General features: G+C 54.9%; 1 protein-coding gene across 1 annotated transcript; it reads left to right on the forward strand.

Annotated features, from left to right (window-relative positions):
* Positions 1-980: 980 nt before the first annotated feature.
* On the forward strand, positions 981-9,647 carry DACT3 (dishevelled binding antagonist of beta catenin 3). Its single transcript, XM_081119130.1, has 4 exons — positions 981-1,294; positions 6,009-6,105; positions 6,260-6,412; positions 7,386-9,647. Exons 1-4 carry the CDS (start codon positions 1,046-1,048, stop codon positions 8,780-8,782), a joined length of 1,896 nt encoding a protein of 631 aa, XP_080975256.1. The 5' UTR covers positions 981-1,045; the 3' UTR covers positions 8,783-9,647.
* The last annotated feature ends 2,231 nt before the right edge of the window (positions 9,648-11,878 follow it).

Raw genomic sequence — 11,878 nt, forward strand, 5'->3', positions numbered from 1 at the left:
AACACAGCATCTTAGAAGGCTGAGAACAAAGCCTCTTAGAACGTAGAACAAAGGCCCCTGGAATCGTAGAATGGTGAGCTCAGAACCTCACCGCATCTGGGAGACAAAGACGTTTAGATTCTGTTCTGGCTAAATCATAGAATCTTCCTCCAGGGTCTTATAACGCCAAATTTTGGAATATAACCGATCTTAGACTCTTAGAAGCAAGACTGGCTACATAATTTGCGAGTCCTAATGTGAAATGAAAACGCAGGGCCCCTTGTTTAAAAATTAAGGATTTCAAGACCGTAACAGCAGAACATTAAAACCAAGCCCCCGGATCCTCTAAGCTTGGCCGCATGCCGGTGAAACCGGCCCCGCTTAGAAGTATAATTCTATGGGAGGTTGTTGATCTGAACTAGACCGGCCCTTCTAGTTTTACGGCTGAATTCTGAGAGGGCTTCATGGAAGAGAGGGCAAAATCCGGGCTCTATTCTCTAACTCTTTCCTACTCCCGCTTAACCTCAGAAGCTGAGGGTTGCGAGGGGCTGAAGGGAAGGGGAGATCTGCCAGTAACTTGGACCCGTTCTCTATTTATAGAATACCTCTTCCCTTCCTGCCCAACAATCCAATGGTAGCCCGAGCTCGCCCGCAAGGGGGCGGAACCAGTTGCGGGACCCGGGAGGCACGGACCAATGACATTGGAGCAAGGACGGGCTTGTTTCATTGTGACGCGTGGGGGCGTGGCCACGGACCAATGGCAGGCTGGCGTGGGGGGGCGTGGCGAGGCCGCCTGAGAGCACAGCGAGTAGGCAGCTGCGAGCATGCGTCGCATTGGGGGGGCGGGTGCATGCCCCAGCAATAGGTGCTGGTTGCTGTGTGGTCGGGGGCGTGGCTATGCAGATAAGGCGCGGGCGGGCGGCCCAATGGGCGTGCGCCTATGCAGATGAGACGGTGACAGCCGGGCCAGCGGGCGGGCGGGCAGGCGGGCTGTTGGGGCGGGGAGGTGGGACCGGGAGAGGGGTGGCCGCGGGGCCCGGCTGGGCTGGGGCGGGGGGCCGCAGCCATGATCCGGGCCTTCTCGTTCCCGGTGAGCCCCGAGCGGGGCCGGCTGCGGGGCTGGCTGGAGGGCAGCCTGGCCGGGCTCTGCGAGTTGCACTGGCTACGGGAGAGGCAGGAGTACCGCGTGCAGCAGGCGCTGCGGCTGGCCCAGCCCGGAATGGGGGGCGCCGAGGCCGAGGACGAGGAGGACGCCGACGAGGACGAAGATGCAGCGGCGGCGCGCCGGGCCGCGGCGGCCCTGGAGGAGCAGCTGGTGAGGGGCCGCCTGTCCGTCCGTCCCTCCGCAACCATCTGTATCTGTCTGTCTATCTGTCTCGGTTAGATGCTCACACACCCGTCCCGGTGGGGGAGGGGAAGGGGGAAGGACAGGGGGTGGGGCTGCAGACCCTGGAGTCTGGGCGGCGGGCGGGATGTGGCCTCCCCACCCCCGAACTGGGAAAGGAGGGACCGCATGGCTCCGCTGGAGCCTATAGACATGCCCAGGCCCCATCCCCAGGACCCCTTCCCCAAAGAAAACCCTTCTGGGCGCCAAGTATGTGTCAAGCCCGGGGCCAGTACTCAGCATGCGTTGTCTTCTTGCAGCTTGGGTGATAAGGGGGGATAGTCCCCATTTTACAGAGAAAGAAACTGAGGCTCAGAGAGGGCAAATGACTCACCCAAGGTCACACTGCCCAGATCCAAACGTGCCCCACTCTGGGCCCCTGCTGCCAGGGCTCCATCTTCCCTAGGTCCTGGTGTGCTTGGAGGTCTCCGGGGGGCCAGATGGGGTGAGGGACTCTTAGGGCCTCCGGAGGGAGGGATGCCTGCCCAGGGGAGGCTCACAGTTCCTGAGGACCCCACGGTGATCGTGGCCCACCCATGGTACTTTTCCTCCTTTCCTACCTGGTCCCAACCCTGGTTAACCCAAGAGGAGGCAGGCTGAGGCGGCATGGGGGGTCTGACTCCTGGGCTCTCTGGGCGCTTGAATGGGGGAAGGTGGAGCAGAAGCCTCCAGAATGACTCTCTTGTCGTTCCCCACTCTCCCTCCCCTCATTCCTTGATTCTCCCGACGTCTTCCTGGGTTCCTCACACTCTCCCTACCGCACATCTCTGTGACCTGCCGTGTGTTTCTGTCTCCCTGCTCTTCCCTTTTGCACATCTGCACCTCTCTTTTCCGGCCCCAGGTCCCCGTCTCTGCTCTCTCTTCCCCTCCCCCCAGCCCTCCAGGCCCCAGACCCCAGCTCCCGGTGCAGATCCCATCCCCAAGCCTGTGGGTGGTCAGAGCTTCCCGTTTGGGGAAACCTGAGCCGAGGTGGTGGGGGAGTGGGCTCTCCCTGCTGCTGACCTCGACTGCCCCCACCCCAGATGGGGACTGGGGAGGGGACTGAAGCCAGACTCAGAGGCTGCAGGCCCAGCCCCTCCCCCGGCCGGGAGTGGGACCCTGCACATTCTTCTCTGGAAACAGAAACAGCTGTGGGAGGCGCCACCCCCTCCCAAAGTTAGAGAAGCATTGTGGGGGCCTTCACCAGCTCCCCGCCACCCACCCCCGGCAGGCTGGGCTGGGGAAGGCGCCTCCCAGCTCTACGAGGAGAGGAAAGTCATGGGGATGGGCAAGCTGTGTCCTTCCTCACTGCCCCTCAGTCTCTGCCTCAGTCTACCCTCCCTTCCCCCTCAGCTACCCCATCTCTGCCCCTCAGCACCCCCCCCCCCATGAGGTGGTAGTAGGGAGGCCTCTTCCCCGCCAGTCTCCAGGCAAAGCGCCGTCCCGGCATCAGGGAGGAGGCGGCAGCAGGCAGCGGGAGGGAGACAGTGGCCCGAGAGAGGCGCAGAAAAGCGCTAAATATAAACCCCTCTGGTGTTGGGGGTTCCTGGGTCCTTCTGAAGAGGGGGTGGAGGCCTCTACTCATCCCTGAGCCTCTGTCTTACGATGCTTACCTCTCCCACCCGCCACCCAGGACTATAACCCCTTTGAAGCAAGAGCGCTGAAGCCAGACTTCCTTCGTTTCTCACAAGACTGATGGGGAGGCAGGAACAGGGTCTCAGAGGAAACAGGCAGGAGTCCTGGCAGGGGGTGGAGGTCCCTCTCTCTCCCACCAAGGAAGAAGGTCTCCTTCCAGCAAGAAGGACTTAAGTTAGACTTGCAGAAGGACTTCCTAACAGAGACAAAGGGAATTGGACACAGACTAGGGATGTGCGGGCAGGAACAAAGGTCTGAAAAAGTTTGGGCGAAGGGGTTAGGTCTCCCCAAGCCCTAACCACACTCATGTTAAACCTGCCTGAGCTTGACGCCCTCAAGCCCACTCGGTATTGGGGGCCAATGGGGAGCCAGATTCAAACCAAAGACCTTCTGGTCTTTTAAAGATTCATCCCTTTGCAGCTGGAAAGAATGAGGTCAGACTTAGAATAGACTGGGGGAGGGAGTGCTGGGGGGGTCCAGGCACAAAGGTAGAGGAGGCCTCTCCTTTCCATTCCCCCTAACTCCTGCCTTCCCTATGACGGCAGAATTGAAATTAGACCTGAAGAACTTACTAACACTTATTTTTAATTACACAAGTAATCGTGATTTTATATTTTCCTTTTAGAAATTCAGAGCTTTCATATAAAATAAAAGCTAACATTTATTGAGTACTTAAAAGGAACTGCTCTTTTAACTCACTGAATCCTCACAACCCCATAACAGAGGGAGTTGAAGGATGCCCTGTTACAGATGAGGAAACCAAGGCCCAGAGGGGTGAAGTAACCTGCTCAAGGTCACACAGCTGGGAAGCGCCAGAGCTGAATTCGAACCCTGGCAATTAGACTCCAAGCTATGCCTCCTTAACCACTTCATTGTACCAACCTGTTCCCTTATCCCTCATTTGGCTCCCTAAATGCACCCTCTTCCCTGAAATCACCTCTGTGTCACCTTGGAAGTCCCTGCAGGCCTTTCAATGCATCTACTGGCAGAAACAGTTTACATACCAGAAATTTCAAGCTTTGCTTTGCTTTTTTACAAATTCCAGTTTCTTGGGTAAGGTCCCAGGGCCTATGCCAGTGGTTCTCAAAATGTGGTCCACTGGACTAGAGCATCACATGGGAACCTGTTAGAAATGCAATTTTGGGGGGTTCCAGACTGGAATCAGAAGCTCTGAGGGGATCAGTAATTCAGGTTTTAATACACCCTCCAGATAATTCTGACCCACCCTCATACTATACACTCTGCACTTTCCTTTCCCCATTCAACATTCTGTCTTGGTGATGATTCTATATAGAAATTGCCTCCTTCCATTTTAACAGTTGTATAATATTCTGCTGTATACATTCATTCCTTCATCGAAAGTTTCCTGAGCACCTACTTTGTGTCAGACACTGTTCAAGGCACTGGAGGTGGGGAGGGTGCAGTAGTGAACAAAACAGTCAAGAATCTCTGCCCTCCAGGGGCTGACATTCCAGTTCGAGAAACAATAAACAAATGCCAACCTGAAATATAGAATTTTAAGCCATGGGGTCATTGCTGCTACGTAGGAAAAAAGGCAGGGCACCTGAGGTGCAGAATGACAGAGCTATTTTGGAAAGAGGGTGGGAGAAGGGATCGGGTAAGCAAAGTTTCTGAATGAAGCAAGGGAGTGAGCCAGGAGGAGATGCGGGGGACACATCCTACTGAGGATGGAACATACCTGGCATGTTCAGGGAACAGCAAGGAGGCCAGTGTGGCTAGTGCAGTGAGCAAGGGGGCAATTAGTGGGGGACATGATATGGGGTACCTGGGGAATTCTGATTTATTTCTAGTCACCCCAGATGCTGCACAATTCTCCTGCTTTCCTGGGTTTTGCTCAAAGATGACGCCACCCTGAGCCCCTCTGCACACTCAGAGCAGGAGCCCAAAGTGGATTGTCTTGTTGACTTTCCTGCCATAAACAAGCCCAGGTGGGGGCTTCTGTTCTGGGGGAGGGAGAGGATGGAGCCCAGGAGAGCAGCCACAGGAGTGGGAAGCTGGAGGGGGGGGCGTGTCTGCAAGGGAGCTGGCCAATCTTTCTGCCTTAAATAGGCAGGGCTGGGCGCCTGCCCTCCCAGCCCCTCCTCCCTCCCCCCTCCTTCCCGCCGTCCAGACAAGCTGCTTTTGTCTGAGGGTCAACCGTCAGCTCAGCTGCCGCCACCTCTGGCCTCACCCAGACCCCAGTGAGACTCTTCCTGCCTCTGGCCCCAATTTCCAACATGAGGTTCAGTTCCACAGTCACTGTCACACTCCCCTTAAAGGGTTTTCACCTTCACTTTTTCACACCTGATAAGAATCGATCTTTTGCTGCAGCAAGAAGGAGACAGGGTAGACTCAACAGAAATTTCTTATGGGGATCAGGAGCAGTGGGGGCTTCTGAGTGGGAATGGAGCAAGAGCTGGAGGCAGATGTGGTCCCAGGAGCCAAGGAACCTGCTGCAGTACCACTGAGGCTAGGAATGCCTTTCCATTAGGCATGAGGGGTTCTTTCTGAAGTGAGGAGCAAAAACATATGAGTCATAGCAGCCTATTTTATCCATGTGAGGGAAAGGGTCAGTCTGCACCAGGAAGGACTCAGGGAGATTTGCAAAAGAACTTTCTACCGGTGGATGAGGGGGAGGGAAGATGGAGGCATCTGAGAAGAAAAGGTCAAGGACCTGGGAGAAGGCAGACTAAGGGATCTGCTAGGTCCTGGACACCAACTTTTAGCAGTGAAGTGCCCTTACAGCAAGAAGAACTAAAGTTAGACTCAATGAGGGACATTCTAATAGGGGTCAAGGGGCCATGAGCACAGATGGAAGAAGGGAGGTGGAAGGAATGGGACCTTCTGAGGCCTCGTCACACCTAAAAGGGAATAAGGTGGCTGTGGTAAGGACTGGGTTTAGCCTGTCTTTTGAAGTCAGAGTCTCATTGTCAAAGTGAAACTCTGCCCATGAGCTCCTGGAATAGGGGACCAGTCGGCAGAGGACTTGGGGGTGGGGCTTCTGACCATCCTGCTCTCACCATGCCTTCAGGAGGCCTTGCCCGGACTCATCTGGGACCTGGGCCAGCAGCTGGGAGACCTGAGCCTGGAGTCTGGGGGCCTGGAACAGGAGAGCGGGCGCAGCTCGGGTGAGCATGGGTAAAGGGAGCAGGGTCAGCCTGGGACACCCCAATGTTTTCCACTGTCCCCCATCTCTCAGGCTCCCTTGTCTCTGTTGCTTGGTCTCTACCCCCTGGTTTCCCCAGGCAGGCCCCCTGATTATCTCTCCCCTTCTCAATCCAGGCTTCTATGAAGACCCCAGCTCTACAGGAGGTCCTGACTCACCACCCTCAACCTTCTGTGGGGACAGTGGCTTCTCCGGATCTGGCTCCTATGGACGCCTGGGTCCCTCTGAACCCCGGGGCATCTATGCCAGCGAGAGGCCTAAGTCCCTAGGTAAGGTGGGTGGGGTTGGGGCCCTGAGAGCCAGGGAAGTGACAGTGAGAAGATGGTTTTGACCACACACTTCTGAGTCAGACCAACCTGAATTGGAATTCTGGCTGTGACATTCCTTTTCATGTGATTTTGAGTATTTCACTTCTTTCTGGACCTCTGTTTCTCCATCTGTTAAAATGGGATTAATAACTACACCGATCTCATAGGGAAGTTTTGAGTATTCAGTGGGCCTTTGCCTTAAGGCATTGGACTTGGTACATGGGAGCCTCTTGGTCATTGGGAACTACTGTTATTCATTCATGCAAGTTTCTGAGCCCCTACTATGTGCTATCCTAGCACACTATCCCATGGGTGATGGATACAGCAGTGAAAACAGTCCCTGTCCTCACAAAATTGACATTCTAGTGAGTGAAATAGGTAACACACAAGATAAATAAGTAAAACACATAGGGTATTAGATATTGACAAGTACAATGAAAAGAAGATTTGGGGAGGAGACTAGGGAGTGTCTCTTGGAGTAGGGGAATGAATTGCAATTTTACAAAATACGGTCAGAGAAGGCATCCCTGAGACTGTGACATTTGCGTGGCACCCTGAAGCAAGTGAAGGAGTGGACCAATCCTGAGGGAAGAGCGTTGTAGGTATCAGTAACAGCAGGTGCAAAGGCCCTGAGGCAGGAGCATTACTGGCCTCTGCATCCTGGAGGTCACGCTCGTCGGAGACCTATACATGTAGAGGGGAGGGCTTAGAAATGGAGGTCAGAGAGGCAGAGGCAGGACAGATCATTCAGGGCCTTGTAGGCTACTGTGAGGATTTTGTTATGAACCTGATGTGGGGGAAGGGGTGAGAGCAGGCTTTTTTGTTTGTTTGATGGAATGGGACAATAGAGGGGAAATGCCCGTCCTGGCACCTTGAGAACGGCCTTGAGAGCCTCTTCCACTCTTCCTTTTGAAATTTTGTTTCCCTCCCGTAGGAGATGCCAGTCCTAGCGCTCCCGAGGTGGTGGGAGCTCGGGCAGCAGTCCCGCGGTCCTTCTCGGCGCCCTATCCCACGGCAGCCGGGTCTGCGGGCGCGGAGGCCGGCTCCTCAGCGGAGCGGCGGGCCCGCGCGGGGCCCTTCCTGACGCCCAGCCCTCTGCACGCGGTGGCGCTGCGCAGCCCTCGGCCCTGCGGCCGCCCCCCGGCAGACTCGCCCGACGTACCGGGCTCCGGACGGCCCCTGGACGGCTACATCTCGGCGCTCCTGCGCAGGCGCCGCCGCCGGGGGGCGGGCCAGCCCCGGACCAGTCCCGGGGGCGCGGACGGGGGCCCGCGGCGCCAGAACAGCGTGCGCCAGCGGCCACCCGACGCGTCCCCGCCCCCCGGAGGCGCGCGGCCCGCGCCCGAGCCCCCCGTGGAGCGCGCGGGGGGCCGTTCCGCGAGTCCGGCCGCCTTGGGCCGCGCCTGGGCCTCGCAGTGGGAGTCGGAGGCGGCGCCCGAGCCCGCCGCGTCGCCCGCAGCCCCCTCGCCCCCAGACAGCCCGGCGGAGGGCCGCCTGGTGAAGGCGCAGTACATCCCGGGCGCTCAGGCGGCCACCCGCGGCCTCCCCGGCCGCGCGGCCCGCCGCAAGGCGCCACCGCTGACCCGGGGCCGCAGCGTGGAGCAGTCCCCACCCCGGGAGCGTCCCCGGGCCGCGGGCCGCCGCGGACGCATGACGGAGGCCTCGGGGCGCCGGGGCTCGCCCCGGGCGCGGAAGGCCGCGCGCTCGCAGTCGGAGACCAGCCTGCTGGGCCGCGCCGCCGCCGTCCCTCCGGGGCCGCCCAAGTATCCCACAGCCGAACGGGAAGAGCCGCGGCCCCCGCGGCCTCGCCGCGGCCCGGCACCCACGCTGGCCGCCCAGGCCGCGGGGTCCTGCCGCCGCTGGCGCTCCACGGCCGAGATCGACGCCGCCGACGGGCGCCGCGGCCGCCCCCGCGCCCCCGCCGCCCGCGGCCCGGGTCCTGGCCCGTCCCCGTCTGCTCCCCAGCGCCGGCTGCTCTACGGCTGCGCCGGCAGCGACTCCGAGTGCTCGGTGGGGCGCCTGGGGCCCCTCGGACGCCGGGGCCCGACGGGCGGCGGCGGCGGCGGCTACGGGGAGAGCGAGTCGAGCGCCAGCGAGGGCGAGTCGCCTGCCTTCAGTTCCGCATCCAGCGATTCCGACGGCAGCGGTGGCCTCGTGTGGCCGCAGCAGCTGGTGGCGGCCACCGCGGCTTCCGGGCCTGGAGGTGGTGCGGGTGGAGGGGCGCCCGCCGGCCCCGCCAAGGTCTTTGTGAAGATCAAGGCTTCCCACGCGCTCAAGAAAAAGATACTACGTTTCCGTTCGGGTTCTCTCAAGGTCATGACTACAGTATGAGTCTGGGGGTTTGTTTGGGCTCCCCTTCATAGCCTCTGCACCACCACACCCCCAATCACTGACCCTTCCACACCTCCCTTCCAAAGACCACCGTCTTCTCGCCTTCCAAAGACCCTTCCTCTGTGCCCCATCCACTGCAGTCCTGGTTGATAAGGCTCCCCCTCCTTAGGGAGGAATGGGGGAGGGGCCCTGTCTGACCCAGTGGGTCTTTCAACTGATGGCTCTGCAGCCCATGGGCAAAAGTTCCCTCTCTCTGGACCTCATCTTCCTCATCTGTGCTATGGGTGTACTATGGTATGCTGAAGGGGTAATTCAGTTTGAATTTCCCCGTTCTAGTTTAGACAGTCTGTTTGATGCCCTTCACTTCTCTCACTGAGCCCTCTTAGTCTTCCCCTCCGTGCCCAGATATGGCCCCTCATACACAAAGTGCCCCTCATCCATGTCCTTGGGCCCCTAGGATATCCCCTTGGCACGTGGCTGGCTGGAGACTCTCTGTGTCTGACCCAGATGGTGCCTTCAGAGTGCCCTGGGAAGGGAAGGAGCACTGACTTTGGTGTTTTGAGGGTCAAATAAGAGTTGATAACACCTGGGAAGAACGACTTTTTATTTCTATCCATGGACAATTACGGAAGATTGGGAAGTAGAAGAGGGGAAGGAAGATGGCTTCTATCTTGTGGGTTACCCCCCACCCCACTGTGAGAGGGAGTGGGAGCTCAGGATGACCCTCAACTGTTTCAATCCAGTATTTTTTTCTTTTTAAAAATTACTGTATTTATTATGACGATGGTGACTCCCCGGTGCACAGGGGAGCCAGATTCTGTGTGTTTCTCTAACCTCTTTGTAAATAAACGCACAGTGTTACATATGTGGTGGACTTGACTTCTGTGTTAAAGTGGGAGAAATGCTTTTCCTTTGGACTAACATTTATTGAGTGATTACGGTTTGCTTTGGATGTGGCAGTGTCCAGAAACAGATGGCAGATGCCAGGGTGGGTCTCAGCATCATTTTCTAGCCATTGGCTATTTTATTTCAATGACTCTGACCTTTGATGGAGTTTTGTTTGGTCATAAATGTGGTTTCATAAAATGAAAACAGTATGGGACAGTCCTAAATCCCCTTGCTCAGAAGTCATCATAATCAGTTTGATATGCATCCTTCATGTTTTCCTTTATGTGTTTGCATACATATATGGGTCTAGTAACTATATAAATATATATAACTATGTATATGCATATACATATTGTTATACTGTATATATAAAACTATATTTACATAAATTGAACTATATGTATGCATTCTTTTTAAAAAATATATCTTTATTGATTTCAGAGAGAGGAAGGGAGAGGGAGAGAGAAAGAGAGAGAGAGAGAGAGAGAGAGAGAGAGAGAAACATCAATGATGAGAGTCATTGATCTGCCTCCTGCATGCCCCCTGCTGGGGATCGAGCCCTAAACCTGGGCATGTGCCCTGACAGGGAATCTCCTGGATTATAGGTTGATGTTCCACCTCTGAGCTACCCCGGCCGGGCTATGTATGCATTCTTTATCAAAATTTTTTTTTTTTTGGGGGGGTGGATTAAGTCATCTGTGCCTGGAGATTTCTTTATGGGAAATATTTTAATAAGAATTGAATTTTTGCTCTAACTGGTTTGGTTCAGTGGTTAGAGCATCGGCCCATGGATGGAGGGCCCCAGATTCAGTTCTGGCCAAGGGTGCATACCTCGGTTGCAGGCTTGATCCTGACCCTGGTTGGGGCTCATGCAGGATGCAACCAATCGATGTGTCTCTCATTGATGTTTCTCTCTCTCTCTCCCTTCCACTCTTTGAAAAGTAATGGAAAAAATATCTTTGGGTGAGGGTTTAAAAAAAAAAAAAGAATTGAATTTCTTTGATGGTTATAGTACTGTTTAGCTTTTCTATTTCTTCCTGTGTCAGTTTTGCAAAGTGATATTCTTCTAGGATTTTGTTCATTTAATCTAAACTTAGATGACATATATTCCTATTACTGCACTAGCTGATAAGATTTCACTGTAGGGAGTCCCATAATCTAACCCTACTGTCAGCTCTCCAGTTCTTTTGCTATTATGGACCTTGCTGCAGTAATGTCCTTGTAAGAAACTCTTTGTGAATTTATGTATGACTGTCTGTAGATCCACTTCTAGAAATAGAATTGCTTAGTCATTATAGTCTGCTCATTTAAAAACTTTTAATTGATACAGCCACACTTCCTTTCACTGACGGCCCTCAATTGAGATTTGCAACAGCAATTTTTGAGGTGCCTGTTTTTCCACCCCTTTACCGAACAATGATTTGAGAGCTGTTGCTTTAATTAGCATGTCTCCCTCCCTGTTTTCTTAGTGGGATACATTTTTTTGTTTGCTAATTGACCCACTTGTGTTTCTTCTGTGAATTGCCTGTTCACATCCTTTGCACAATTTCCTGTTGGTTAAGCCCAATAATTATACTAATTTCAAGGATGGATAAATAGAGGCTCAGAGAGGGGCCACCACTTGCCCTGGTCGTACAAGAGGGATCCAGGACAAGAACTGCCACCATGCCCACAGCCTGAAGGATGGGTATTTGTTGCTGCTTTGACCTTTGTGCCGACAAGGATTGAATTGAAAGGGACCACAGCAGGTCCGGTCTCTTTGAGGCCCGAGAAGTGGGGACCAGACCTGCTGGTCACCTGAATCTCTAGTGCCCAGTAGGGCCCTGTGGACACAGCAAGGAACAAAACAGAAAAAGTCTCTTCCCTGTGGAGCTTCCATTCGAGTGTATGTGTAGATAAACATGTATTTCTTTTAGAGTACTAATAAATCAAAGTTATTTTTAAAAGTTTGCCAGGAAAAGCCATTGCTTGTCAGACCCTTGGGAATATTCACCCCGTCTCCATTCCATAAAAGAGGCAACTGCAACCAGAAAGGGGACATACAGATGGCCTGTCTACACAGGTCACCCACTGGTCAAAATGGTTACAGTCAAATGGATGACCTCCCTTCATTTTTCACATGCTAGGGCTTGCTCGTGAAAAATAACAGCTAACACTCATTGAGCACATGCCAGACTCTAGTCTCAGCACTTTATATATATTGACTCA

The sequence above is a fragment of the Miniopterus schreibersii genome, assembly GCF_964146895.1.
Source record: "Miniopterus schreibersii genome assembly, chromosome: 18".
Classification (NCBI taxonomy): Eukaryota; Metazoa; Chordata; class Mammalia; order Chiroptera; family Miniopteridae; genus Miniopterus; species Miniopterus schreibersii.